The sequence below is a fragment of the Saccopteryx leptura genome, chromosome 2 (genome assembly GCF_036850995.1).
Source record: "Saccopteryx leptura isolate mSacLep1 chromosome 2, mSacLep1_pri_phased_curated, whole genome shotgun sequence".
Classification (NCBI taxonomy): domain Eukaryota; kingdom Metazoa; phylum Chordata; class Mammalia; order Chiroptera; family Emballonuridae; genus Saccopteryx; species Saccopteryx leptura.
Window position 1 is genome coordinate 263,439,794 of NC_089504.1, and position 26,983 is coordinate 263,466,776.

The window sequence follows — 26,983 nt, forward strand, 5'->3', positions numbered from 1 at the left end:
ATGCCTGGGTGACCGCGGCCTCTGAGCGTCCGGCACACGAAGGGTGGAGGGGGAGGGGGAGGGACGGGGCGGGGGAGGGAGGAGGGGAAAAAAGCCAGGGCTGCAGCAACAGCGTCTCAACCGGGATGTGCACCAGCCCGGGAGAGCGACATCAAAGGGATTTGAAACAGACTGAGGACTGGCGGGGGGAGGGGCCGGCCAGTCTGTGGAATCCTCCCGGAGAGGCGGAGGGTCCGGCTTCCACCGTGACTTCTGCGGTCTGGTTGGGGTTTTTATTATTTTTTTCAAATTTCTGAATCCAGCTTGAGCGAGAGAGCGAGAGATCTCCGTAGACTGCGACTCGCTGGCTCTTGCTCCGAGATGATGCAGAACGCAGCTGTCCCCGCGGAGGGGGCTGTCAAGGGGCTCCCGGAGATGCTTGGTGTGCCGATGCAACGTAAGACAACCCCCTTTCTTGCTGATTTAATTTAATAACAAGACAGTCAGCAGCTCTGGCTGGTGCGGGGCGGGCCGGACGCTGCGCGTAGCTTGGACCGGAGGGGCCGGGCGGGGCGAGGGGCCAGCGGCCCGGGCGCAGAGGCGGTCACAGGGCAGGAGCGAAGGGCCTGGCTCTTGGCTTTTGGGGCCGAAAGTGAAAGCCTTCCAGATCATACCGGAGGCAAGCCGAGGGTACCGAAACCCACATCTCCAGCCCATGCCTTTTCTAGGACCATTGGGGAGAGTGATGTTTGGGGACACCGGCTGCAGGGCAGGCCCGGGGGTGGGGTGGTCTCCCCAAATCATCTTCGCTCCCACCCCCAGGGGCTACAGTCAAAGATCCCAGTACAGCTACAGCAACTTCACCCTAGCTGGCAGAAAGTTGGAGAGCGCGTCCCCCGCTCCCCGGGGCTGGCAGCGTGGAAGCCCAGGCCAACAGTTCTGTCCCCAAGCACAGAGCGCGCGCGCCTGGTGCGTTCCCGGCTGCCGCTGCCTGCAGCGCCCGCAGCCTGTGCAGCCGGGCTGCCGGCTCCTAGAGAGGAACTCCACTCGCCATATTCCATCTAGTCAAGGAATGCAAAGGAGGGAGAAGCACTATGAAGTTGTGAACTCAGAGAAGAGCCTTTGTGCACGTGAGAACAGGGTCTCAGCAAGTCTGGGACTCCAGGGAGAGAGACAAGGGTGTGTAGGTGCTTTGCTCGCCCTCTGGCTTTCTTTCCCGCGCCCGAAATTAGCAAGACAGCGGGAACTCTGGGCGTGTTTATCTCAGGTCTGTGTGTGTATAGGTGTGCACGCAGGATTTTCCGGAGGGAATCTGTCTCTGCCCCCCCACTCCCGAACTGAGAGTCTGCAGTGGAGGATCTGTGCGGAAGCGGGAGCAGGTCCTGGAGCGTCCGCTCGTGGCAGGGGCAGCGCTAGTCCTGCCCCACAGGCTGGCGGGCTGTTTGGAACACTTCTAGGCACCCTGGAGAGACGAAGGGTTCCTTCACTCGGCTTGCCAAGGGGCTGTGCTTCCGCCTGCGACTTCTTTAGTGCAGCAGTAGCTACATCTGTAGGTTTATTTTAAGTAAGGACCAGTTCATCCAAGGATGCTGCCTACCTATGAACTAGGGCGCACGAGCGCGCCCTCCTGCGCCCTGGGTCTCCATGGCAGGGTTTCTGTCCGGGCCAAATCTCGAAGCAGGTTGGCAAGCATGTGTTCCCGGCTTCCCGAGAAGTGTCTTAGAAGGGACTAGAGGAGCATGGCTTTACCGAAACCTATTTAGTTTGTTTCTTGACTACATTTTGCAGTTATCCTTTGCGCCTAATTCTGTCAGCTGTTGACAGACAATTCCACGTCTGCATGGTGCTTTGAGGAGTTGGCCCAGGTGTGTCTGTAAGAAGGTGTTGGGTGTTCACTGCCCCCCTTACTGTCCTTACCCCACCACAGACAGGGAGGGAGTGGCAAACACAAATCCTGGCAAAGGTTCTCCAAGTTCCTAAACTGATTGCAAGTCCTTAAGTCAGGGGAGAGTGTGTGTGTGTGTGTGTGTGTGTGTGTGTGTGTGTGTGTGTGTGTGACTTCTGTCCTTGTTATGCAGTACTCTGTGCTTTAGTATATATACTGCTCACAAAAATTAGGGGATATTTCAAAATGAATATGAAGCTATAAAATATCCCCTAATTTTTGTGAGCAATATATTGGTAGTCCATACACAGCCAGTTTGGACTGCAGTGAGGGACAGGTAGGGCTATGCTCTGACAGCCTTTCTCAGTGGGATCCCACACCTCTCTCAAGTGGTCTTAGTTTTTGTTTCTCTTACGCAGAGACAACTCTGATTTCTATGTCAGAGACTTGATTTCCTAAAATGCCTAGAACTCGCCTTCAAAGCTACAATTGGCCAGGGCTTCAAATCTGGGTTGGAATTCTGAAAAACTTCCTGGGGTAGAGAAGGGGACTCCTCCAGGGTGGCCCAAGGAGGCAATGTCCAACCAGGAGGGGGTGGTCTGTCCTTACTTCTGTTGCGCCCAGGTTCTGTGGCCTAGGTTGGCCTGGGAGATTTGGGATGCAACTTTTCTTTTTTAGGATATGAGTGGATCACACCCTATCCCATTGCAGCAAATCTCACCGCTGCCTTTTAAGCTGTTGGTGTTTGCATCTGGGCATAAGCAGGACTGGGTCCCCTCACACACATACACAACAGTTCTCTTTCCCGGGACAGGGTGTTAGTGACCTAAGAACTCCATGTAGCCGTGGGGTGAGGGGCAGTTCTTGGGCCTCGGAGAGAAAGGATAACAATCCTAGGCCAGTGGGTGTTTAAACCTGGGGGGTAGGGAGAGTGGACCACAGAAAGGCTCTCCAATAGGCGGCTCTCACACATGTACACATGTTCTGGCTCCTTAACCTTGAGCCACCACACTTGAAGCATTTGGGGGTTCCGGCTTAGGGATCCCCATCCTCAGTGCCTCTGGTGCTCTGGGGTCCAGGATATTCTTTTGCTTATTTGAGGATGGGTGAGGTGCACTCATTTCAGAGAAACATTGCCAAGTACTGCCAAGTACTGTAATGTAATTTTTCTTTCTCTCAGTGGTCCTTTCCCTTACACTGTGTCCCCCACCTCACACCACTGCTTGCTCTTGGGTAGAGGTGGTTGACGGGTGGCCCCCTTCCTGCTTCCCAGCAAAGAAATGGTGACCATCAGGGTCTGGCTGCTCTGACAGCCCCGGGTGGCCAGATAAGCCCCTCCACCCCCACCCCACCCCCACCCCACTACCATTGGGAGGTTCCGGGACAAGCTGGGGGGGTCTTCATTGGTTTGAGGGAGAGGCCTGGGGCAAGAAGCTCAGACAGAACTGGGTGAGAGGCAGCTGGGAATCATCCCGGAACAGCCTGGGGTGGAGAAATAGAGCCCCAGCCCCTTAAATCATGGTTGGTTGGCTGGGTGCTGGCTCCTGCCTCAGGCCCATGTTTCCTAAGGAACCCAGAACTCCGGCTCCTGGCTCTGGGTGGCAGGAGAGCTGTTTGCAGGAGGTGGCACTTTCTGGTCACGTCCAGTTAGAGTGGAGGGTCCCTTTGAAAGGGTTCAGTGGTTTTTTTCTACACCAGGTGGATAGGTTTGGAAAGGGACTCGTCCTGATCCGTGGGTCCCGGTTACTTGGACCAGGATTTAGAACCACAGGTCCCTCTTGGGCCAGGCATACCTTGCCTCTCTCCCAGCATCCCCTCTGCCTCCCTCGGAGCGGCAGGAGGGTCACGGTCCGGGTCCTCACCCTGCCGGACCGGGCAGCATCGGGAGGTGGCGCCTCCTCGGACCTCTCACCTCCCGGGTTAAGCAGTTCCCCTCCCCCGCCACGCCTCTGCCTCCTGAGGCCTCTCTAGCGGCCAGGAGGACTCGGGACAGTGCGGGACACTATGGAGGTGGGCGTTCTGTCCACCCTTGCCCACGTAGCCTCCGGGGCATTGATCGAAAGGACAAGGGACACCTGCGGCCCCGATTGCCCGCCCGATTTCCGGCCCGATTGCCGGCGGAGAGCAGGGGTAACCCCCGGGCGGGAAGAAGGAGCGCCCGGCCCGGTCCAGGCTGGGGCGGTAAATGGGGACCTGCCCGGCCGTCTCCCGTCCCTTCCGTGTCTCCTACAATACCTACTTCTTGCAGCTCTTGTGAACCCCGAAGCTGTATTAGATTTTGTGTCTGGTGGGATCTGGGCGAAGGGATTCTCTAGGGCGCCCCACTCTCCTCCCCTCGCTTCCTGGGGCTCCCGCGGGCTGTAGGTCCCCCGGCACCTCGGTCCCCGCTCCCCACATCCCCGGCCTCGGGCCGGTCACTTCGTAAGGGGAGGGCGGCCTCGCTGCCCGGCCGGAGTCCCCGCAAACTCCGGAGCAGCGACCGCTCTTCTCCCAGCCCTCGCGGTGCCGGTGAGGGTGGGACACAGAGAACCTCACTCAGACATTCTGTCAGATTCCCAAACAGACAGACAGCTGCCCCGATGCCGCAAACCCGTTCCCGCGGCTCAGACAGAGTCTCAGGGGCGGGGAAAGGTCAGACTGGGTGCCCCGCCGCAGACCCGGGCGGCGCGGGTTGCGGTTCGGGCCTCTCACTGCGCGAGTCCCGCAGCCCGGAGCCAGGGCTGCGCGCCACCCGGGGGGAGTGTGGGGAACCCGGGGTGCCCGCGGCGGCGCGTGGCTTGGGGGGTGCGGGGGTCCCGGGGACTAGCGGCGCCAGCCCCGTGGTCCCCGGCCTCCGTCAGACCGGAGAGGAGGCAGCGGGGAGCCCTCGGGGAGTCGCGGTGCTCTGGGGGAGGCTCTGATGATTTAACTCGGACCCGGAGCGGCCGCCGGGGTGGCCGAGGGTGAAGGTCTGCACTGAGCCGTTCCTGGCGTCCCGGGAAGACAGAAAGTCGGGGCTGAAATGAGGGAGCAACACCGAACCCGGGTGTCCTCTCGCTCGGCCGGGGCTCACGGGAACGCAGGGCCCGCAGGGCTGGGGCGAGCGCTGGCTTCAGGTCTGGGACCGCGACCTGTGCGACCTCGCGCAACCGGGCAGGACTCCGCCCCGCGGGCAGGTGCGGGCCCGGGTGCCGTGGGGTCCCAGGGACGCCGAGTTTCTTCTCCTAGAGTTTGCCGCGCATCTGCCCGCGACGCTGGTCCCCGCGCTCTCGCCACGTGCGCCCGGGAGTCTGGAGGGCCCGCCGGGGAGGCGGCGCGGACGGGGCGCCCGGCAGGGAGAGCTGGCGTTGCCGGCACCGTGTCCTGCGCCCCGTAGTGGATCAGAGGAAGTGGCTGCGGAAGGGGCAGATGAAGGTGGAGGCTGTGCCCACCGCACTCCGCATTCGGCATTCCTGCGCTTCGGCCCTTTTCTTCCATCTCCCTTTCCGGTTCCTTTCCTGTCTTATTCTCTCCGGTTGTCCCGAGCGGGTTGGAATTGGCCAAGCCTGGGACGCAAGTCCTGCCGCTTTGGAGCGGAGGCAGGGACTTTTTATTTCAGTGGGGAGAGGCGCCCAGACGGGAGCGCGGACAGGGCACCCAGCTAGGGGAGGCTGGGGGAAACCCTTTCACACCAAGCGTTTGGGAATAACCAAACTAAACCCCAGTTCCAGCGGCACCAGTCTTTCGGTGACCTTTTAACCCTCGGGAAGCAGTTCTCCGTGGTTGGGAGCGGCGCCTCCGGCACAGAGCCTGGAGGTGACCGGCGGGTACAAGAGATCTGCGCGCCCTGCCCGAGGCCGCGGCTCCCTGCTGTGCGACCCGCGCTGAGCGGACCTAGGAGAGCGCTGGCGGGTTCCAGAGAGACGAGGTCTCGACCTGGGCAGCCAATAATGTAAATTCGAACTGGAAAGGGAGTTGATGACACTGTGAGCCAGGGAGGTCGAGGTGGTCGCTGAGGGCAGGTTGCACCGAAGGTCCCAAAGGAAGCCGCAGCTGGCCTGGGACCCAGTGTCGGCTTCAATCGGAGGCTCAGAGGTTGGTTTCATCCAGGATGGGACCTGGTAATCATCATCATGATCATCATTACTTTTTTAAATAGGCAGGGAGAATATCTTTTAAAAGGATCTGCAGGGTGAAACTCATCAGGAAGGAGAGGGAATTACTAGCAAAGCCGGGACAGGAGGAAGCCGAGAGCGGCAGGAAATTAGAGGACGGAGGACCGGAGCTAGGTGTACCTGCCTCCAGACCGGCCAAAAACAAAGCGGGGTTAAGGCAAGAATGCACGCTGAATGCTCTGGGGATTAGAGCAACCCGAGTCCTCACGACGTCCTGGAGACCGCCTACATGGCCGCAAATCCCAGGGCCAATTTTCTAAAAACCAAGCCCTCCCAGAGGTGAAGTGGGGGTGGAGGGAGGAGGGAAACCTGCAAAGCAATTTCCTTCCATTGAGGAGACAAAACACAGCCCACAAGGGCGTCTTACACGTGGAACAGTGACCTGATGACCCCGCTGACCAGGTGTAGACAGCCTCAAGTCCTAAATGTTTCTATTGTCCCAACTTCCCACTGGCCTCGGCTCTTAGTGCCCTTTCACTCCGCGCTGCAGTCAATTAGTGACTACTTAGCACCAAATTAGCAGACAGAACCCGGGAGACGCCCACCCGTGCTGGGGAGGTGACAGTGGGAGTCGCACCTGCAGTGGGCCAGGGATGAAAAATTAGTCACAGGGACTAACTAGTCTTTCTTTCTGTCACATTGTTAAGAAAGCTCCCTTGAGCTTCTTGTTTTAATCAGGAATGGTGGGGATCTGGTGGATTTCTCTGGCGGGGAAATTAGTCCCCTTCTCCAGATTGAAGACTTGTGGATGGGGGGTGGGCTAGTGGCATTGGATGGAGGACCAGTGTCATTTCTTTCAATTAGGGAAATTTATCAGGGTTAGTAGAGCTGAGGAACTTTGGAATGCATAGAGGTTTGGAGCCACTTTAGCTGATTGGAGGAAGGAAAGAAGGAAGGAAGGAAGGAAGGAAGGAAGGAAGGAAGGAAGGAAGGAAGGAAGGAAGGAAAGAAGGGAGGGAGGGAGGGAGGGAGGAAGGAAGGAAGGAAGGAAGGAAGGAAAGAAGGAAGGGAGGGAGGGAGGAAGGAAGGAAGGAAGGAAGGAAGGAAGGAAGGAAGGAAGAAAGAAAGAAAAGAAAAGAAAGAAAAGAAAGAAAGAAAGAAAGAAAGAAAGAAAGAAAGAAAGAAAGAAGAAAGAAAGAATTCCCCACTTTGGGAGACCTGGGGCTGGAGACAGACAGAAGCGGCTGTTTGCATTGCTGTGTAGACTGCTGGGTTGGGGGATGGCTGGGGAGTGGGATTTTGTGATGATTTTCTCTCTCTTCTCTGGGGTGAGTGTGAACAATGCTATGACACAGATGTGAGCGAACAGGGTCTACTGCTTTTAGTAAATTCCATTGTGGCTTGAATGTCTTCCTCCTCTGTCTTTCCCTCCCTTCCTTCCTCTGATAAATCTTTGCAGGAGGAACTCGGGATTGTGCCTGAATTCGCAGCAGACGGGCTTCTTTGGGGGTTGAGCACCCAGCTGGCTGCAGAATGATGAGGTCCCTCTCTCAGCTTTCTAAGGGGCCTGGGAGGCAAGGGCTGTTTCTGGGTTCAGGACAGAAGCGGCCCTGGAGCTGGGCTATTGTTTGTGTAGGAAGAAATCAGCTAAAAGATTTTATAGGAGCCCTGATCAAAATGGAGCACGAATCAACCATTTTGAGGCACTGCTGCTGGGGGTAGGTGGACAGGTTGGGTTTAATTGGAGAAATTGAAATTGATTCACCCTCGGAAAATGTCCTGTGGGTTAACTGTATTAGTGGCGGACTGGACTGGAAAATCAGCTTGGGAGGCAAGCCCTAGCTCCTGTTAGAATTTTGGTGAATTTCTTTTCTGGGCTCTGCCCACCTCCTTTGCTCCATCAGTCTGGGTCTAGCCACAGATGCTTTACTGCGGAATCTCACCCCTAAATGTCTTTAAAGTATAATTTGCTTTCATTATAATATTGGGGGGTGAAGGAATTGGTTCTGGGAATAGCTTAATAGAGACATAACTTGCAGCCAAATTAATTGAAAGTTTCTTCCTATGAGAGGGAGATTGCCAAACATATGGAATATTGCTACAGAATGAGACATGAGAAAAATACACTGTGAGATGTAGCAATGATTAAAGGTGTCAATGGAGTGAACTGTCGAGGTGTGTCTAGAGCATTTCCATAGATTGTCATGGGTTTGTTTGATGTGATTTTCCTGCTTTATTTGCAATTGCTGAGAATATTTGATATCCTACTGAGGATTACAAATTTTGTGTCAATGTATAACCTAGAAGATAATCCTATACCTGCAAATCCATATTTACATTGTGTATTTCCTTATCTAGAAGACTCCTATTAAAAGGTTATCCAAATTCATCCTTAAAATGGTAACATTGAAATTGTCCCCAGGATACTTTTGAATTTGATCTTTTACTGAAGAGGTTACTATTTCTGAGCTGTCTAAGCAGAGAAAGAACAAAGCAGAATTTCCAAGGGATCCCAAACCACCAAAAGAAACAAACAGGACCGCTGGTGGGAAGGATTCCAGAGAAGCTGGGGGAAAGACAATGTTAGGAGCGATCATTTCTGATAAGAGGAGAATTTTCTGATTTTTTTTTTCTGGCTGTTAATCATTTGTCAAGAAAAATAGAAATCACTAGAAGTTAGATAAGACATGTGTAGATTGGTGTATTTTAAAGTATGTAAGTGAATATAATTGTAATAGAGAATGTGGTTTACCTTAAATGTAATGCCAGTTTTTTATTAGACTTTTCCCAGTGCTTTTCTGGCTGGCCCAGATCTCTGTTTAATTCTGTCATCACCATCGCCAAAATACCATGATGTTCAATGTGCCGTTTCGCCTTAAGTTTTAAAGAATTAATATTGGAATTTTGTGCCTCAGCAATGATGTTTATGAGAGTATGCTTACTACTAGCTTTTAAAGATCCCTTAAATGGAAATTTATAAAACATTTTGGTTTCTTTAAGATAGATATAGGTTTAGAATAAGGGGAACTATATCTTAAAAAAGGAAGCTATAAATTGTTCAATAAAAATGAATGGTCTTTAATAGGAAGATGGCAAATAAAGAGCAAGGAGAGAAAAAATAAACAGACCCTTCGAGTCAACGATTTGCAGGTGAATCTGTATCCTCCCCCTCAGGTTTGCCCTGAAGGTGGACAGCATGGAGGAGTTAGCCCTCGGTACCTTTGGGGGCACAATTATCAGGTGATACTAATGGGCTATTGTGAGTAGACAACAGGATTTTATCATCTGTGGTGGAGGTGGTGGTGGCAACTTGGAATGGGAAAGTTTTATTTTTGAAATATGTATGTATCCAGTGGTAGAACTTCTAATTTATTGAATTGTAGTTTAGCTATACCTCTGTTATATTTCTTAGACTGGGATATTCCAGAGCTTGGGTGTAAATTTGGGCAGCCATGGTGCTATACTTCATCCATGTCCATCCGTCTGGAGCCCTTCCATTGATATTCCTTAGAATTGGTTGTTCCCAGACTACATCACTAAGCCCCCACTGAGTATCCACCCAGCCTGCCTTTTAAAATCATCTTCTTTCTTCAGTACTGGGAGCCTTAGGTCGGGAGCAACAAAGTTTGCCATTGGCTGTTGTTTTCTCTTATACTTGGGGAAGGAATGGAGAATTCCAAAAAAAAACATTTGCATAATATTTTAATTGCCTGTGTGTTTCCTTAAAGCTCATTGGCTTCTCCTTTCCATTTGTAGTCAGTAAAGAAACTTAACAAATAAATACAATTATGGACTTTGGGGACCATACATTGGCCAAATGTTATTTAAGACAGAGTTCAAAAAATGACTTAATCCTGCAGTGAATTCACCATCAGCAAAAGGATTTGGGGCAAAAGCCACCAAACAGAGGTGACCTTTGGCGAGCAAAACTAGAAGCTTCGGTCTTCCATCAGCCCCACCGTCTGTCCCAAAGAAAAAAAGGTTTCAGCCCCAGTTTGGCCTCCAGCCGTGTGCCCTCTGAGGCGGGGGTCTTTTAAATGTAGAGGATGACTGTTGACAAGATCCCTGGGATGAGTCAATGAGCTTGCAGATTTTCTAGTAGTTAACGAAGTTCGGAGTGTTGGCGATCTTAAAGACTGGAGTCGTGGTTCCCATTTTGCAGATGGAACCGCCCTAAGTGGGCTGGAGTGCTCCTGGGTGTCCCAAGAGGTGACCAGGTTGACAGTATTGTGAGCTCTGTAAACTGAGAGACCTGGAAGCATCTTCCATGGACCCCTATCCTGAAAGAAGCAAGGACAACCTCGTCCTGTGCACGAGGCTGTCAAGTGAGACTGTTTGTGAAACAAAAGAAATGCTGTTCGTCCAACAGGCAGTTTAAAAAGCAATGCCTCGTGGTCTGTCCAAGTCTAAGTTTTACAAAATACAAATCTGATCTCACAGTGTGGTTTAATGAACATTATTCCTATCAGTACAAAAAAGAACACTTAGTTTTACAAACATTAAAGTCTTCATCAGCATTATAATTCCATTCGGAAAATCTGAAACTTTATTTCCTCAGAAAGATGCACATTTTATTTATTTGCACTTTCTTAACTACATTTTAGAAGTCCTTGTTAAGCATGTTGGTTCTAGTCTTAGTCTCTTTAGTGAAAAAAAAAATTTTTTTCCCTCACTTTGTTGATCTTCTGTGACCAAAGAGATCGAAAACACCATTTTTCAAAGAATTAAAATCGATCAAACAAACAAACAAACCATCTCTGAAATGTTGCCCGGTGGCCCTGGTTCCTTGAGAGCAGTTTCTTGGAAATGAAGAGACGTGAGCGGGGCATACAAATGCACAGTATTTATTAGAGACCACTAGAGGGGTATGGGCTGTTTGGGCTACCACAGACCACATCAGACCTGTTTATAGGTCCTGCTTACCAGCTTCCTGAAACTTCACTAAATGGAGGAATTTGGGGAATTAAAATGGAATCTATTTTCGATGGGCCACTCTGAAAAATGAGCCCCCTGTGCCCCCCATGGCAGCACCTCTGGTGACTCGAGGGCCGGGCACTCTATTGTGGGTTTTATGAACTTCCTTGACGAAGAAGTAGATTCCAGCTTTGGGCAGAGGGTTTTTAGCCACTCCTTATCAAATAAAAAATAATCACTTTTTCACTGGGCATTTAGATGCATCCGAGAAAAATTCTAGAAGCCTCAAATAGTAATCTGAACTCAACCCATTCTTACCTGAATACATTGCAGTGAAGTGAAGTGAGGCCGTTGGTGGCCCCAACACCTCTGTTCTCACCATTCACAGGAGGGGAGGGAACGAAGGTCTGGCAAATTTGCCCTTCTGTGGAGCGCAGAATCAGCCGGCTTTCTTTATTCCAAAAACACCTGAGCCCTTGTAATGCTGCAGGGTCTGCTGTTTATACTCTGGGCTTCTGCTGATTAGAAGGGACGCATGCCTTCCCGATGCTTTAGAACTAAGGGGATGGAGAGGAATTTTGAGTGTTGTGGTGTGGGAGGGCAAAGGAGGGGGAAATAGTATGTTGGGAAATTCAGCATGAAGTACTTTTAAGATACTATATGTATATATATATAAATTTATCTTGTTGGTGAGGGGCCATGAGAGTGGAGGAGGGAGCTGACCATTGAGCTCAGACAGGGACTATGGGGCGAGGTGTCTTATTATCTGATGTGAGGGGCTGGTGTTGTTATTTCCATTTTACAGATAAGAGGATTGAGGCTCAGAGAGGTTAAACTCTTTGCTCAAGATCCCATACAGGGTAGAAACAGGATCTGAACCCAGGAGTGGCAGACACTGATCTGGGATTGATTGTAAGCAATTTGGCTGACCTAAAGATGTGAGGGTCTAAACTCTACGTGGAAGGGAAAACTTTCAAATCCCCCAATCGTTTTCCAAAAAGAGTATTTGAACCAAATGTGTCCTGTCTCTCCCCCCACCCCCAGTCTCTGCTAGCTTTCCACTGCACTCCTGCTCACCAGGGGGACCACCCCCCATTCAGGGGTGGCTAGAATGGGCTTTTCTCCAGAAAGGCGATGCCTTAGCCTGTGTGTGAGGATGCGTGTGCATGCACGTGTTTGTCTGTATGTGTGAGTGTATCTGTGTTTGTGTTCATGTGAATGTATGTGTGCTAAATGTGTGAGTAGACGTGGACATGTCTGTGTGTCTGAATGTGGTATGTATGGGTGTCTTGTGTATGTCTCAGGGTAATCTCTGTGATTGGGTATGTTTCCCTATGTGGTATGTCTGTGGTAATTCGTCTGTGTGAGTATGTGTCTGTGAATGTGTGCATGTACACACACAGCCGCTCACCTTGTGAGGTTAGGCCTGTGCCTTCAACCATGTCACTCTACAGGCCAGCAGGCTGGGGACCTGGGGGAACAGGACCCGCCAGGGGGGAGCGGATGGTACTGTGTGGCCCAGCGTCTCCGCAGATGCGCTGGCCACTCCAGGGTGGTTGCGGTCTTTAGTGCCCGAGTTGACCCTCCACAGAGTCCCAGCGAGAGCACCACCACAGAACACTTGTGTGTGGATAAGATAAAACGTTTTCATTTTAAATGAAATGACTCCTCACATCAGGAACTGAGTTTGTAGATCAAATGCTGTCTTAGTGACTTGACTCCCAGGGTCTGTTTATATTCCAGTCTTTAAAGTGGAATTTTGCGATATCACATACTGGATGAAATAAGTTGACTTTGCTAGGGATTTTGAAATCTTCTTGCTCCTTAGAAACTATGGCCACAACTTTATTTCTGCTAGGAGACCTATGTAACCTCTGTCCTGTTCAGTCTCTCCAAATTGTAAAACAATAAAATAAAAAATTATTACTTTATGGTAAGTTTTTAAAGGAAAGACTTGTGTGTTTGCTTTTTGAACATTTTCTAGATAGATTACATTTCATAAAGATCTAAATAATTACATGGAGCACTGTCACCTTAAGTGTGGGACCTGAATTCACCCCCCTCACACGCAAGGGTGAATCTGAACTTGACAAGTGCCATCAACAAGCTGGTAAACTGCTGGGTGGAGGGTACACCGTACAGGGGCTCCTGTTTCCAGGTCTCCCCAGGGCACTAGGCGTCCGTAGGACACATGCATACTCTGTCCAAAGGACCTAAATCTGTGCCTCAAACATTTCCATTTGCCCAATTGTTAAGGAAATATTAAACGTTTCCATTTGCCCTTGTCACTGTGCTTTGAGATTGTCTCTTTGCTTCCGTCTCTCCATAAAAGGGTAGGGTAGAGCCAGCCAGGTGAGGTGATGCCTCAGACCTCTCCATCTCTGAGGAGGGTTAGTTAGCCCACCTTAACACATGAGCGGTTCAAATCCTGGCATCCTGCTGTGGGACATTGGGCACTTTGCTTAACCTCTCCCAGGCTCCGTTTCCTCATCTGTAAAATGGGGATGATTATACCTTCCTCACCCAGTTGCATGGATTATTGAGGTCATATGCATTCAGGACCTTGCACGGTTAGTTCATAACAGACTTGATCCCTGGATTTACAATTGCCATTTCTACATTATCTTTGTTTTAAAAATCGTTCTCTGCCTCTCTCCTTACCTCCCCCCCCCCCAATCTACAGTGGAGAAGGTTTTATTTTGAATTAAAAAACTACCCTCAGTATGTGGACCCCGGTTTGGTCTCAAGGCCTCCCTCTGAGCACCCCAAGTTTGGGCAGCCCAGCCCAATCCAGCAGGAAGCCTCCCCTGCAAGTTGGCAGCTGAAATGGCTTGTCTGCTTTTAGTGCCGTTCCTAAACGTGATGCTGTCTCGGCTTGCAAGCCTGAGACTCCCTGCCCGCCCTTCCCTGCATACATTAGCCTTAATGTATTCTCTCTTGAATACTCATCATATTAAGGCTCCCGCTAGATACCTTGCTCGAAATAAATTTTATGGGCATACATCCTCGCCCTCATCCCCGTGCATTTGCTGCCGGGAGGAGAAATATAGGCGCATCTTCCCTCCCAGACAAGGCCAAACAACAATTAGGTGGGAATCGGCGGCCTCTGGCCCCAGACGGCGAGGCGCGGGGAGGGAGCGGGCGCGCCTGCAGGGCTCGCCCAGCGCCCGGAGGATGGTCCTCCGTCCGGTCCTCTGTCGGGATCTCCAAGGGTGAATTTGCCTCTACTGGCCGGCCGGCTCCCCGGCTCACGGGGATTGCAGCCGATGTGCTCGCACAAGACCGCCCACCCCCAGCAGGTGGTGCGCCCGGGGCGGTTGCCCGGCACCGGAGGCTGGGGTTAACGCGCTCCTGCGCTCTGCCCCCGGTTGTCCGCAAACCCCTTTCCTGAGCCCGGAAGGCTTCTCGGGTAGATATGCCCTCCCCTCTCCTGCAAAACGATGCGATAGCATCCTTCCTGCCACCCCTTCCTCAGCCCCTGGCCCGGCACCTGCAAGGGCTCAGACGCCAGCGCTAGAGGGCGAAACCCCACCCCCTTGCCCTTGAGCACCCTCTTCACCTGGATGGTCCCTCTCTTCTCACTCCCCCACCGCGGCCTGGGCTTGTCACACCAAAGGAGCTCCTGGTTATCCACCCATCACTCCTCACAGTCTCACAGTGTGAAAGCAGACCTCTCAGCTCCTAAGTCCCTTTGCACACCCAAACCCTCCCTGGCCACTCTGGGGATGCCAATTGCTGATTATTCCTGGAGAGAGGCAGCCGTGCGGTTGAATTAGCACCTGTCTAGAGGCAGCCCCAGCCCCACATCGTTGCTTTGTGCTGTGGGCACTCTCTGAGCCTCCAGGGGGAGGCTCATAACCTTAAGGCAGGCGTTCCCAGGAGGGTTAATGAGCTCAAGCCAGCGAGCTCGTCTGTAACTTTCCTTTTCCCCCAGCCCCAGTCACACCACATCTAGAATCTGGTTATAGCAATTACTCCTAATAAGCCCTTATTGAGCACCAGCTGTATACTGGATGGTTTGATTGTCTTCACAACAATCCTATGCGGTACTAGATCATCATCACCCGCACCCTCCACTGCTTTTACAGGTGAGAAAAATGAGGCAGAGAGAAGAAAAGTAACTGTTTGAGGTTAAAAAGCAGAGACAGGACCCAAACCTAGGCAGCCTAGCTCCAGAATGTGTGGTCTTGTGTCCTCTCTAACTTCTTCTTAGATGGAAATTCCTATAGTCATCATGTGCTTAGCACTCTGGCTGGGCACATGGCAACCCTTTGGTAAGTAGCTACTGGTTGAACAATTTCTTTGTCATGGAGGAAACGTTTTGAGATAGAAAAAAATAAATAAATCTCATACAAACTGAGACAGGTAGCAAGTGTCCAGTCTTCCCGTATCTTCCTGAGTGTGCCCCCTGGCAGTTTTCATGGGGCATTTTGGTCAGAGAATGAGGTCACAGGGCAAGGCATCTAACATCTGATTTTTAGGCAGAATTGGTGGCTGCCAAAGCCATGAAGGGTACAGGATGGGGTTGGGGTTTAACTGGGTTCAAGATTGACATGTGAATACAGAGCTCATGGTGACAGTGCAGTGACTGTCCCGACAGCCTGACTGTAAGTTTTAGATAGAAATGACTTAATACTTGGGAAAACATTCTCCCTACGTAGGTTTAGATGTGTTTCCCTCAGTGCACTGAGGCTAATTCCCTTATGTTAACACTTTTAAATTATGTCACAATGAACAAACACGACATGAATCAAGAAACGCATGTGACTCCTGAGAGATTTGGTTTTATGACTTTTGACATTTTGGAGTGTGCAGGAGAAACTAGTGAAGACATGTTTCAAGATGAGCTTTTTAGAGAGGATTTGATCAATTACTAACATCTGTGATGTCACTCTTGCGTGCCGGGCACTGTGCTAGGCAGTGAGGATACAAGGCTGAGAAAGAAACACTGGTCCTGCCCCTAGAGGATCCCACCTTCTTCATCTTCCTCTTTTTAAAAAATTTTATTTATTGATCTTAGAGGATGGAGAGAGAGAAATGGGGATGGGAGGTGGGACGCATCAACAGTAACTGCTCCTTCTATGTGCCTTGACCAGGCAAGCCTGGGGCTTTGAAGCAGTGACCTCAGTGTTCCAGGTCAAAGCTTCCACTGAGCTACCACAGGTTTTAAAATTTATTTATTTTTATTGATTTTAGAGAGAGGAAGGGAGGGGGAGAGAGAAACATCAATCTGTTTCTGTATGTACCCTGCCTGGGGATTGAAACAGCAACCTCTGTGGTTCCTGAACAATGCTCTAACCAACAGAGTGATCCAGCCAGGGTAGGGTCCCACCTGCTAATGGGAAAGACAGGGTGTAAACAAATAATTAGCAAAAGGCCTGACCTGTGGTGGCGCAGTGGATAAAGCGACGACCTGGAATGCTGAGATTGCTGGTGTGAAACCCTGGGCTTGCCTGGTCAAGGCACATATGGGAGTTGATGCTTCCTGCTCCTCCCCCTTCTCTCTCTCTCTCTCTCTCTCTTTTTCTCTCTATCTCTCTCACTCTTTCTCTCTCTCCTCTAAAATGAATAAGGTCTTAAAATATTTAAAAAAATAATTAGCAAAAGTCCTAATAGACGAGAAACACTGGGGTTGTCAGCTTCTCCCTGTGCCGTATTAGGAGGCCAAATGCTTGTATTTTTAAAAAATGTTTTTTGTTCTTAATTTGTTTCCTTCTCTTTGGGGAGGGAAATGGCTAGAGATGCTATCACTACTTACTCATCCAACCATGGAAGCCTGACCATTTTATATATTTTGAAACTAGTGACTCAAAATCCCTTGGTAAAGATGAAATGGCAGAAAAACAGACCTTGGATAGGAAGTCAGGCAGGGCAGCAAGAACAGGGAGGGGTGATGGTTAGGTCAGTTGCAGACAACAGAATCAACTTTCACTATTTAGATGGAGAGTGGTCAGTTAGCAGGTGTTAGCTGGCTTTCATCTCCCTGGATTCAGCGCTGGGCCAAGCTTCTGGGAATAACTCCCAGAGCCAGAATTTCACTGCCTCTGCCAGGATCAACCAACCACAGACCCTCACAGCCTCTGCCTGCTCCACTCCAACACCGTGGGAGCCTGCATGGGGGCTGTGCCTGCATTTAACTTAGTTCTGAATTTAGGTCCCTTTTAAGTACATCTGATTGGTAGACTCTAAATCGTATTGGGAACCTGAGCTGCAAGAGAGTCTGGAAAAGCAGTTTCTGGTTTGTCTGTCTGCAGCACGGGAAGGCTCAATAGAAGAGGAGATGTGGTTGGAGCCCATCCATGGTATCCACTGCAGTTCATTAAAATACACTCAGGAGATTCTCTCAAAGCACGTCCCCTCCAGGGGTGCCCTCAGGCCTGGATCGCCATCACTGCTCACGCCCCACACAAGTCATGTGCTTTTCCAGCCCAATAGCCTCTCAGTTCATGACCAGGCAGGGCTCACTTTGGGGCTGATGTCTTGAGCCCAGGCTCCACCCCGTATAGAAAATGTCATGGCACTAGAGGTGGATGTTGTTGGGTGTCCCTGGTCTGTTGGCTGTGGAATTGCAGCTGGCATTAAGGGGGTTAGCAGGTGCCACTAGCCTTGTGGTACCCTTAGAAACACTGGCAACTCCTTCGGGCCAAAGTCTGCAGGGCACAGACTGAGTTTTAGCGCCCTTGGCCGAGCCTTTGTGGAGGCTGGCACAGCTAGATGTGTCAGCCCTGGGGGCTTGGGCGAGTCCTTTCCCACCACTGGCAGTTCATAGCGAGGCTGGGCCAGTTTGCCGTGCGGTGCGTGCAGAGGGCTCACGCAGCCCTGCTGTCCTCTCCCCACAGAGATCCCCCAGTGTGCCGGCTGCAACCAGCATATCCTGGACAAGTTCATCCTGAAGGTCCTGGACAGACACTGGCACAGCTCCTGCCTCAAGTGCGCGGACTGCCAGATGCAGCTGGCTGACAGGTGCTTCTCCAGGGCCGGGAGCGTCTACTGCAAGGAGGACTTCTTCAAGTAAGTCAGGGCCGGGCGCAGTAGGCAGAGGGGCGGGAGCTTGCAGTGCGGTGGGGTGTGGTGGGGTGGGTGGTGGGTCCAGAGGCTGCTCCGCTGAGGTCCCCCTTGGGATCACCAGCCCCGTCACTGCCCAGGTTGCCACCTCCTTTGAGCTCTGCCAGGCAGCCGTCAGTGACAGAGTTCCTACAAATCCTAAAAGGAATTTCTTTCTGTCCTGGTGAGTGGGTGTTTCAGGGCCCTTGGCTGTATCATACCTGCAGGTGTTTTGAGGGTCCTGTCCTGATTCTAGAGGAGTCTTGGTGGCTGTGTTTCCCTAAGTTGCTTCATGGGCTTCTGAGGTTTGGAAGACTTGTTTCTGGTAGGGGTCCAGCTAGGCTCTGCCATTGTCATCACTTTCAATGGAACCTGACAATCGGGCAGTTTCAAGTGATGGTTAAGAGCCCAGATCCTGGCCCTGGCCGGTTGGCTCAGCGGTAGAGCGTCGGCCTGGCGTGCGGGGGACCCGGGTTCGATTCCCGGCCAGGGCACATAGGAGAAGCGTCCATTTGCTTCTCCACCCCCCCTCCTTCCTCTTTGTCTCTCTCTTCCCCTCCTGCAGCCAAGGCTCCATTGGAGCAAGGATGGCCCGGGCGCTGGGGATGGCTCCTTGGCCTCTGCCCCAGGCGCCAGAGTGGCTCTGGTCGAGGCAGAGCAACGCCCTGGATGGGCAGAGCATCGCCCCCTGGTGGGCAGAGCGTTGCCCCTGGTGGGCGTGCCGGGTGGATCCCGGTCGGGCGCATGCGGGAGTCTGTCTGACTATCTCTCCCTGTTTCCAGCTTCAGAAAAATACAAAAAAAAAAAAAAAAAAAAGCCCAGATCCTGCCTGGGTTTGAACCTGCTTATTAGCTGTGTGCTTTTGGGCAAGTTACTTAACTTCTCTGTGCCTTGGTTTGCTTACCTGAAAAATGGTGTTCATAATAATAGTTCCTACCTCATAGAGTTGTTATGAGCTTTGAGTCAGCCTGTGTAAAGTCCTTAGGATGGTGCCTGGCACCTGAGTGTTAGCTTTTCGACTGCCCTCGATTTTTCAATCTGATGTTGGGTCCACCAGAAAAAAATCCTTTTGGAGCTTTGGGTCAGGGAGAGGGGACCTCCTAGAATTTATTTCCGTGGCATTTCGTCTGGGACTTCTCTCTAGAATTTATTGCCTGAGGCATTTAGGTTGGGGTCTCAGCTGATGTGGACCCGCTGATAACAGTAAAGCCAAGAGCAGGAAGTGGGGGCTGTCTACCAGTGGCACTGCACCCAGTGTGGATGGGTGGTGGGTGTGTGTGTATGTGGGGGGCTGGGGCTGGGTGGGGGCTCACCAAGGCCTGAAAACATTTGGCAGAGTGAGCAAGCCCCGAGAGGCAGTGTGCATCCTTCTGAGGTTGTGTATTCTGGAGACAGGAGGAGAAGCGCCAGTCCTGGAAATGTAATGCCATTTCTTCCAAATCTCCCCAAAGGTTTAAGGGCAGGGAGTGTCGTTTGTATTTCTGAGGATTCTCATTTGTGTGTGTGTGTTTGTATAATATGAATAGAAAAGCCCGTTTAAGATCATCTTGGTAAAACAGGGGCTGCCTCCAGGGCTTGTGTTCAGGAGCAGCCCCATTGTCAGTCACCTTCACACTTTGGTCTAATATGCGGCTGTCTCCGTGCCAGCACACACGCATGTGTGTGTGGTAGCTTGGGTGCAGGTTTGGGAGAAGTAGTGATGAGGAGAGAGGGTCCCCCTACAGAGAAGGTGCTTAGAATGTGGGATAGGGAGGGATTAGCACTGGCTTATGGGCCACAAGCTCTTGACCAGAAATAACAATGACTATCACTCACTCAGTCTGGTACCCAGCCTCCCTGATGGGTGCTCTGCTCCTCATGACAGCTCATTAATTGTCCCCAGGCACCTGCTTTCAAATGGTGCCCCAGGGCTCAAGTGCAGTGGGGTGCTGTGAGCAGAGAGAACACGAGGTGGGAACAAGGGCACAGGGCAGTCCTTGGAACCCCAGGTCTCCCCCTCATCGCATGCTGTAGAAACCGGTTCAAGTGCTGGGTGCCCGTAGGAAAGTTTCTTGACATCTCTGGGCTCCATTGTCATCTTCAGGAAAAATGAGAATGATGGCTGCTTTTGAAAACCTGGCACACTGGAGCATCTCCTGAAGGGAGTGATTTTACCAGCGGAGTGCTTTAGGGAACCTAAATTCTCTGCACCTTGCACCTGAATTCGCCCATCAGACCTCAGATGGCTTTCAGCTATGGGATTTGGAAGATGCCTGGTCAGATCTAAGAACTCCTTCTCTGTGCTCCTCGAAGTAAACGAAAAAACAGAATCACTACTGTAATGTGAAGAGCGTCCCCCTGGGGGCGTGTCACATCTCGGAAGTTGGGGGAGGATTGAGGGGAAAGTTAGAGGTCAGTTTTCACCTCAGGGAGATGTGGTAATACTGGTGATTGGCAGCAGAGGGCGATGTTGGTGTGTCAGAGGCAAAGAAGTATCATGGAAGATTGTACTCTGTGGTTGTTGCATTTTTCTTTCGGGGGCTGTTGAACTCTGTCTTGCTCACTGACATTGTCTGCTTTATGTTTTTGTTTGTTATTGTTGCTTCTCGGGTCCTTGGCTCCCCGTCTCCAAAGGAAATAAGATTCTGAGGCGCGGGAGGAGAGCAGTGTGGTTTTAAGGCTATATAATTTCACCCACAAGCCTAAGCGCCAACAGCTCCTTGCACTGCATTTGCTAAGCAGGTCCTTTCAGGACTGTGTGCCCAGCATGTTGCTCGTCCCCTGTCTCCCAGCAAAGGGACCAGGGTCCATAGTGGTGGGGGGGCAGGGCTCTGGAAGTAGGGCTTCCAGGTTCGCTTCCGGGTTCTCTCCCGGTTACTGACTGGGTCCTGGGAGGGCCCGTCAGCTCCCTTGCTGTGAAGCGCAGTGAGGACAGGCCAGGTTCTCCGTGCTGGGTGCCCTTAGACAAATTCCTTGACATCTCTGAGCTCCAGTGTCGTCTTCAGGAAAAGTGCGAATGCTCTTGGAAGCCCTGGAGCATTTGTCAAAAGGGAGTTGTTTTACACACAGAGCAGTTTGGGGAGCTACTCTGCTCACTAAATTCTGGACCTATTCCCTCAGCTGTTAGGAAGCGGCCCTTCCAACACACAGAGTTGCTAAAGGGGGCTGATGGTGTGTAAATTGAGCCCACCACAAGGCTGGGTGCTTTATCAGTATCTCTGGGTCCTGGCCCTGGGGGCCACTTGACCCACAGCCCTTGAGGGTCCTTCGATGCTGGACCTGTGCTGGCTTCTGACCTCCTCCCCTCCTCCCCACAGGTGAATTCCCATTCAGATGGCTTTTAATGGCCTAGACACCCTCAGGTGCCAGTGGGTAGCCTGGCAGAGCGAAGAGCACACAGCAGTGTGTTGGGGAAACCACGGGGTAAAGGTGCCATGTAGAGTCACGTGAGGCTGTGGAAAACCAGCTATCATGGTGACACTGAAACAAACATAGCTGTAGAATCAAAGAGAGGGCCACAGTCATACGACTATTGAAAGGGAAGCACGGCCTGTAGGGGCATTCCAGGCTGGTGGGGCTCCCGTCTGCACCTGGCTTCCAGGGCTGTGAGCTCACTTCTGCCTGCCTGAGGGTTGTGGGGAAGAGACGGAGGCATTCTGAGGGTGACTGTCACTCCAAGGGGTTCCTGTCTAGAACATCGTGCTTTTCTGTGGGTGTCTCCCTGCCCCTGAGGCCCTCGCCTGCCTGGTGGGCAGAGATGGGCACTGTCGGGGACCTGGCGGGACAGAGGGCTTCTGTGTCACTTGTCAGGGGGGAGCTGTGCTAGCTGCCCGCCCAGCCAGGCGGTTCCACGCCTCCCCCAGCCAGTCAATCTCCAGGCAGTCTGCAGGGCTGCCAGCCAAGGGCAGGTAAGAGGCGTCCTTGGAGCTTGGAGCCGGGAGCTGCTGATTTATCCCTGCGGTTCAGAACAGCCTGTTTCAGCTCGGGCACACTCTGCCTTTGGCCCGGCTGCAGGGCCGTTTCTCTGGCTCCTGTCATGTTTTCCCTAGTGCCCTTGGCCCTGTCACTCCCGACCTGGGCCTCCATCTGTCAGCTGGGCAGAGGCCTACAGGCTATGGGCTAACAACCTCTGTGCAGTGGACTTGATAGAGGAAGCGGGAGCGGGTTTTGAATACAGGTTCAGTGTGGATTTGGGGCTTTAGTCCTCTCTGAGCCTCACTGGGCCATCTCTAAGAAGGATGGCAACAAAAAAATTTCCTTTTTCGAGTGACTCTGAGGATTGAGTATGATGAAGAAAGTGTTTAGTTATCAATATTAGTAGCTAGCTGTTCTTATTAAGGTCACGAAGGTGTATCTGCATAGGAAGAGAATAAACAAGAGAGGGAGGCTCTCGGGCTACAAAAGGCCTTGGGCCAAACAAGGGTTGGGGGTGGGAGGTGGAGGCCTGTGTCCAGTGGCAACGGCAATTAGGGGCACCGCCCCCTTTCAGTGTGGGTGGGGCCATCCATCCTGTGTGGTCCAGAGCTGGTGGCAAGAACTGCACCCCCAGCTTCCCTTCCCAGGGTGAGGTTCCCAACCCTGGCCAGAGGGACCAGCCTGTGCTCATGTGACCACCTCTGGCTGGTACCCTGTTGCTCCAGGAAGAGGCTCCTTCAGTTCCGGGGTTGTTTGTGGGTTCAATCTGGGGCCAAGTTCTTGCATAGCTGCTTGTTATTTCTGATAACTACATACTTGTGAGGCCACACACATGTACACACACATACACACACACACACACACACACACACACACACACACCCTCTAGGAAAATATGCTTAAGGAACTCACAGGGGGAGGGTCCCTTTGACGTGTGATTTTCCATAATTTCTGAATAGTTTATCGTCTTAATTCCTTGCTAAGCAAATTAAACCTTTTAAGGTAATGATCAGATGGTGTAGATAGTGGCTGTGTGCGTGGACATTTATAAGATTCAAACACACTGGTGGGACCAGGCCCACAGTCATTTGCAAAGGCCTGTAATAAAGGCAGAAGCAATTACTTAGCGGAGCGGCTCCCCCTGGGACCCAAGGCTGTATATCAGGGGTGAAAAGTCCGTGATGATCCGTCTGTCCGCCCTCCCAGAGCCGGGTCTTGTGACATCTGTATACCTGCGTCCCAGAGACTTTGCTGCTTGGGGGAATCTGGAGCCACGTAGTTGCAAATCAGTCTGGGAGTCAGATGGCACCTGGGCTGTGGAAATGGGGTCCCTAAGCAAAGAGAGATCCAGGTGACATGGGCATGGGAGGTGTGGACCAGCATCTTTGTCCTAGAAATCTCCCCCCCCAGCCACGCAGCCCCATTCTCCCCCCCCCCACCTACCCCACCTCCCACCAAGTCACAGGATCCACCTCCAAATGTGCTCTTATCTATCCCGCCTGACTCTGTCCTCTCTCAGGCCCCTGTCACCTCACCTCTGCACCCCTGGAAGCTTCCCCAGTTGGCTGTCCTTGTTCCTGGGTCCCCCTCGGTCAGTCTCTGTCATCCTCCAGACCTATCCCTGACCACGTTGCCCCTTGGCCTCCTGAGACGCCCAAGCTCAGCACTCAGGGGCTGCAGTGATCTGGCCTGACCCCATTTCCTGCTGACTCTCTGGCTGAGGTCACATGGAGGGGACTGTGAGAGCCAGGCTCTGGGTTGTTGCTCCGGATCCTGGAGATCTGTCTGTGCCCCAGGGAGCCCCACTTGAGGGGGTTGGACTCTGTAGGCAGTGATGGGCCAGAGCAGTGGGTGAGCCTGGGGTGTGCTGGTGTGGCGGTCAGATGGGGCTCTGCCCCCAAAAGTCCGTGCTGCCGCCTGTCACAGCGCCTGCCACACCATCCTTGAGAGTGAGTCCTTAGCTCTTTTTTTTTATTACTGATTTTAGAGAGAGTGGAAGGGAGACGGAGAGGGAGAGGGAGGAAAAAAAAAAGATAGCAATATGGGTCTGTTTATGTATGTGCCCTGACTGGGGATCGAATTGGCAACCTCTGAGCTTTCGGATGACACTCAAACCAACTGAGCTATCCGACCAGGGTGTCCTTAGGATTTGAGGGACCCAAGAATCACCAGGAAGTCTGCAGTTGAGGGCCAAGAGTGTCTGACACCCAGGGTTTCCTGAAGAGTGGTCCTTGGACAGCCACCGCAGGGATGCTGTGGAGGGCTCCATAAGTGTGGACTCTGTTTTAGCAAACCTCCCGGGTGGCTCTCCTGCTCGCTGTGATCTGGTACCAGCTGAGCTAAGGCCCTGGCAGGGAAGAAGGAGCCTGGACTAAGGAGGGCAGCAGGGGAGGGAGGAGAGTGTGGCTGGGCTCCCAGCCTGCTCCCGGCTGTGGGAAGGGAATAATGATGCCCACCTGCAAGGGCTGCTCTGGGGCTTACCTGAGATAGCTCACCTGGCATTGCCTGGTGTGTGCTCCATGCTCCATGTGTGTTTACACAAATCGAGGGAGGGGACCAGACTCTTCTGGAAGAGGGCCGGATCGTGCCAAACCCTAGCAGGCAAGGAGAAGGGTGGCTGAGGGGAAAGGAGAGTTGGCTCTGGCTACTTTTCTGCTACTAACTGAGCTGTGTGATCTTGGGCAAGTCACTTCCCCTCTCTGGGCCCCAATTCCCGCCTGTGTGAAATGAAGGTTGGACTAGGCCACTGGTGTTAAAGCTTTACCAGCAGCGCAAGATAATAGTGAATGTTCGTGAGAAAGAAAAACATATTTAAAGCCCTAAATACAAAGCAGAGCACTGTGGGGCAGTCCTGGTGGGCCTGGGAGGTATGTGAGTGAGTGTGTGGATGGGGGGTGCTGGGTCCCCACTCCCCAAGACTAGAACATTCCCTGGTGTCAGGCCTTCTCCAAATATGGCCCCTGTCAATGTCTGGAGAAGGCTGACCATTCTCGGGCAGAACTTTATGTGCCCATGACATGGCTCTGGTGCTGATATATGCTGGAAATATTAGTACATACAGTAACAGTAAATATCAGCACCTTACCTGTCAAGTGTGCTGATAGATAAAAGAAATACACGTAGGGAAGTGTCAGCTGGGAAAAAAATATACGGCCTGCAGTAAATCACCACCAAGCAATTAAAGCATAAAATTAAGTTATGTGCTATTTTGTTTCCTCTGGACAGTACACTGTGCCGCAGCAGCTCCCACACACGGGAGGCTGGCGTGGGCCTGGCCTGGCCTGGCCCCCACTGACTGTCTCCCAACGGCCAAGGGCAAGGAAGAGCACTGGGTTCAAATCCCAGCGCCACTGTCTATGGCTGTGATGCCTCTGGCATGTTCCCTACCCTCTCTGAACTTGTTTTCCCATCTGCCAACAGGGGAAGATATATTAATGCATATCATAAGCGTAGGTCATTCATTATTCATTCACCAGATAGTCACAGAACACATAGTCTGGGCCAGACACTGCGCTAGGCACTGGAACAGAACAGATGTAGCCCTTGCTGACCTTCTAGAGTGGGGGAAAGACAGTAACAGACAAGATGCCCTGTGTTTCCATTGGAGATGAGTGTTTCGGAGAGGGGCGGCAGGGTGATGGTCACGGATGCCCCCGGAGAAGCTGGTGGAAGGCAGACCTGCAGAATGGGCAGGCGTGAGCCACACAGGTGTCTGGGGAAGAGTGCTCTGAGCGGAGGCAGCACAGGGCCCGGAGCCGGAGCCGAGGTAGCTGGGACGGGAGCAGGCGAATGGCTGAGTAGAGGCCAGAGTGTCGATGGGGGCCACAAAGGGACCATGACCTTTACTCTGAGCAAGAAGGCAGCCACTTGGAGGCTTAGAGCAGGTGGGCTATCTGGTTTGACTCAGGACCTCTGTGATGATTGTGTGGAGCATGGAGGGGGCAAGGAGTGAAGCCAGGAGGCCCCTTCCAGTTCGGAGGCGGTGTGGGTGAGGGTGATGGGGACTGGACCAGCGAGGCCGCAGTGGAGAGGTGAGAAGTGGTCCAACTCTTGATGTCATTTTTGGTAGAGCCAGCAGGATTTGCTGACACATCAGAAGGGGGTGTCCTAAGCTTTTGGCCTGAGTGGTTGGAAGAATGAAATCACCCTCTTCCTCGGGAGGAGCTGGGTTTGGACATTCCGATACAGGTGCTGAGCAGGCCCTGGGATGCATGGGTCTGGAGCTAGGTAAGAGGTCCGGACTGGGGGTGGCCCTGGAATCCCCAGGGGGGCGGAGCAACAGGAGGGTGGAGGGTGCTGCAGGGGGTGGAGAGGCTGCCAGGGTGGAGGGGTTCAGCAGAGGGTGGAGAGGCTTCCAGGAAGGAGGGTGCTGCAGGGGGTGGAGAGGCTGCCAGGGTGGAGGGGTTCAGCAGAGGGTAGAGAGGCTGCCAGGGAGGAGGGTGCAGCAGGGGGTGGAGAGGCTGCCAGGGTGGAGGGGTTCAGCAAAGGGTAGAGAGGCTGCCAGGGAGGAGGGTGCAGCAGGGGGTGAAGAGGCTGCCAGCCAGAAGAGCAAGGAAGAGCGGAGCCTGAGAGCTGGTCCTGAGCCCCAGTGAGTGCAGCTCTGTGGAGCAGGGAGGGAGGGGCCAGTGCTGTTGAAAGGTCAGGGGAGGCATGTGCATGCATGTGTGAGTGTGTGAAGAGCTTTATTGCAGGAACTGGCTCATGTGAGTTTGGAGGCTTAGAAGCCCCAAGATCTTCAGTCAGCAAGCCAGAGACTGGGAAGAGTTGAGGGTTGTAGTTCAAGTCCAAAAGCCAACGGCCTTCAGACCCGGGAAGAGCTGATGTTTCAGTTCGAGTCCAAGGACAGGTGCAGACCAGCGGCCCACTCCATGCAGTTGGCCTGGGCAGTTGCCTCTTGCTCTTGGGAGGGTCTCCCTTTGTGTTCCATTCAGCTCTTCAACTGATTTGAGGAAGCCCAACATCGGGAAGGGTAATCTGCTTTATCTGGTCTGGTCCACCAATTCCAATGTGGCTTTCATCCAGAAACACTGTCACAGGCACACTCGGGGTCATGGTTGGCCACATATTTGAGCACCCTGTGCCCAATCATTGTCAACTTGACACTTAACCACCAGAGTGGGTTCAAGAGAAGAGCTGGAGCATGGACAATGGGGACCCTGCCTCCAGACCCCTCTTTTGAGAACTGGGTGGTAGA

At 52.4% G+C, this 26,983-nt stretch overlaps 1 protein-coding gene across 1 annotated transcript in view; it reads left to right on the forward strand.

The window, feature by feature from the left end:
• The first annotated feature begins 231 nt into the window (after nt 1–231).
• The window catches only part of LHX4 (LIM homeobox 4), a 43,886-nt gene continuing 17,134 nt past the window's right edge, over nt 232–26,983 (forward strand). The window contains exons 1-2 of the mRNA XM_066361666.1: nt 232–436; nt 17,691–17,862. Coding sequence (XP_066217763.1) covers nt 361–436; nt 17,691–17,862 — 248 coding nt within the window. The 5' untranslated portion in view covers nt 232–360. The remainder of the gene's footprint in view (nt 437–17,690; nt 17,863–26,983) is intronic.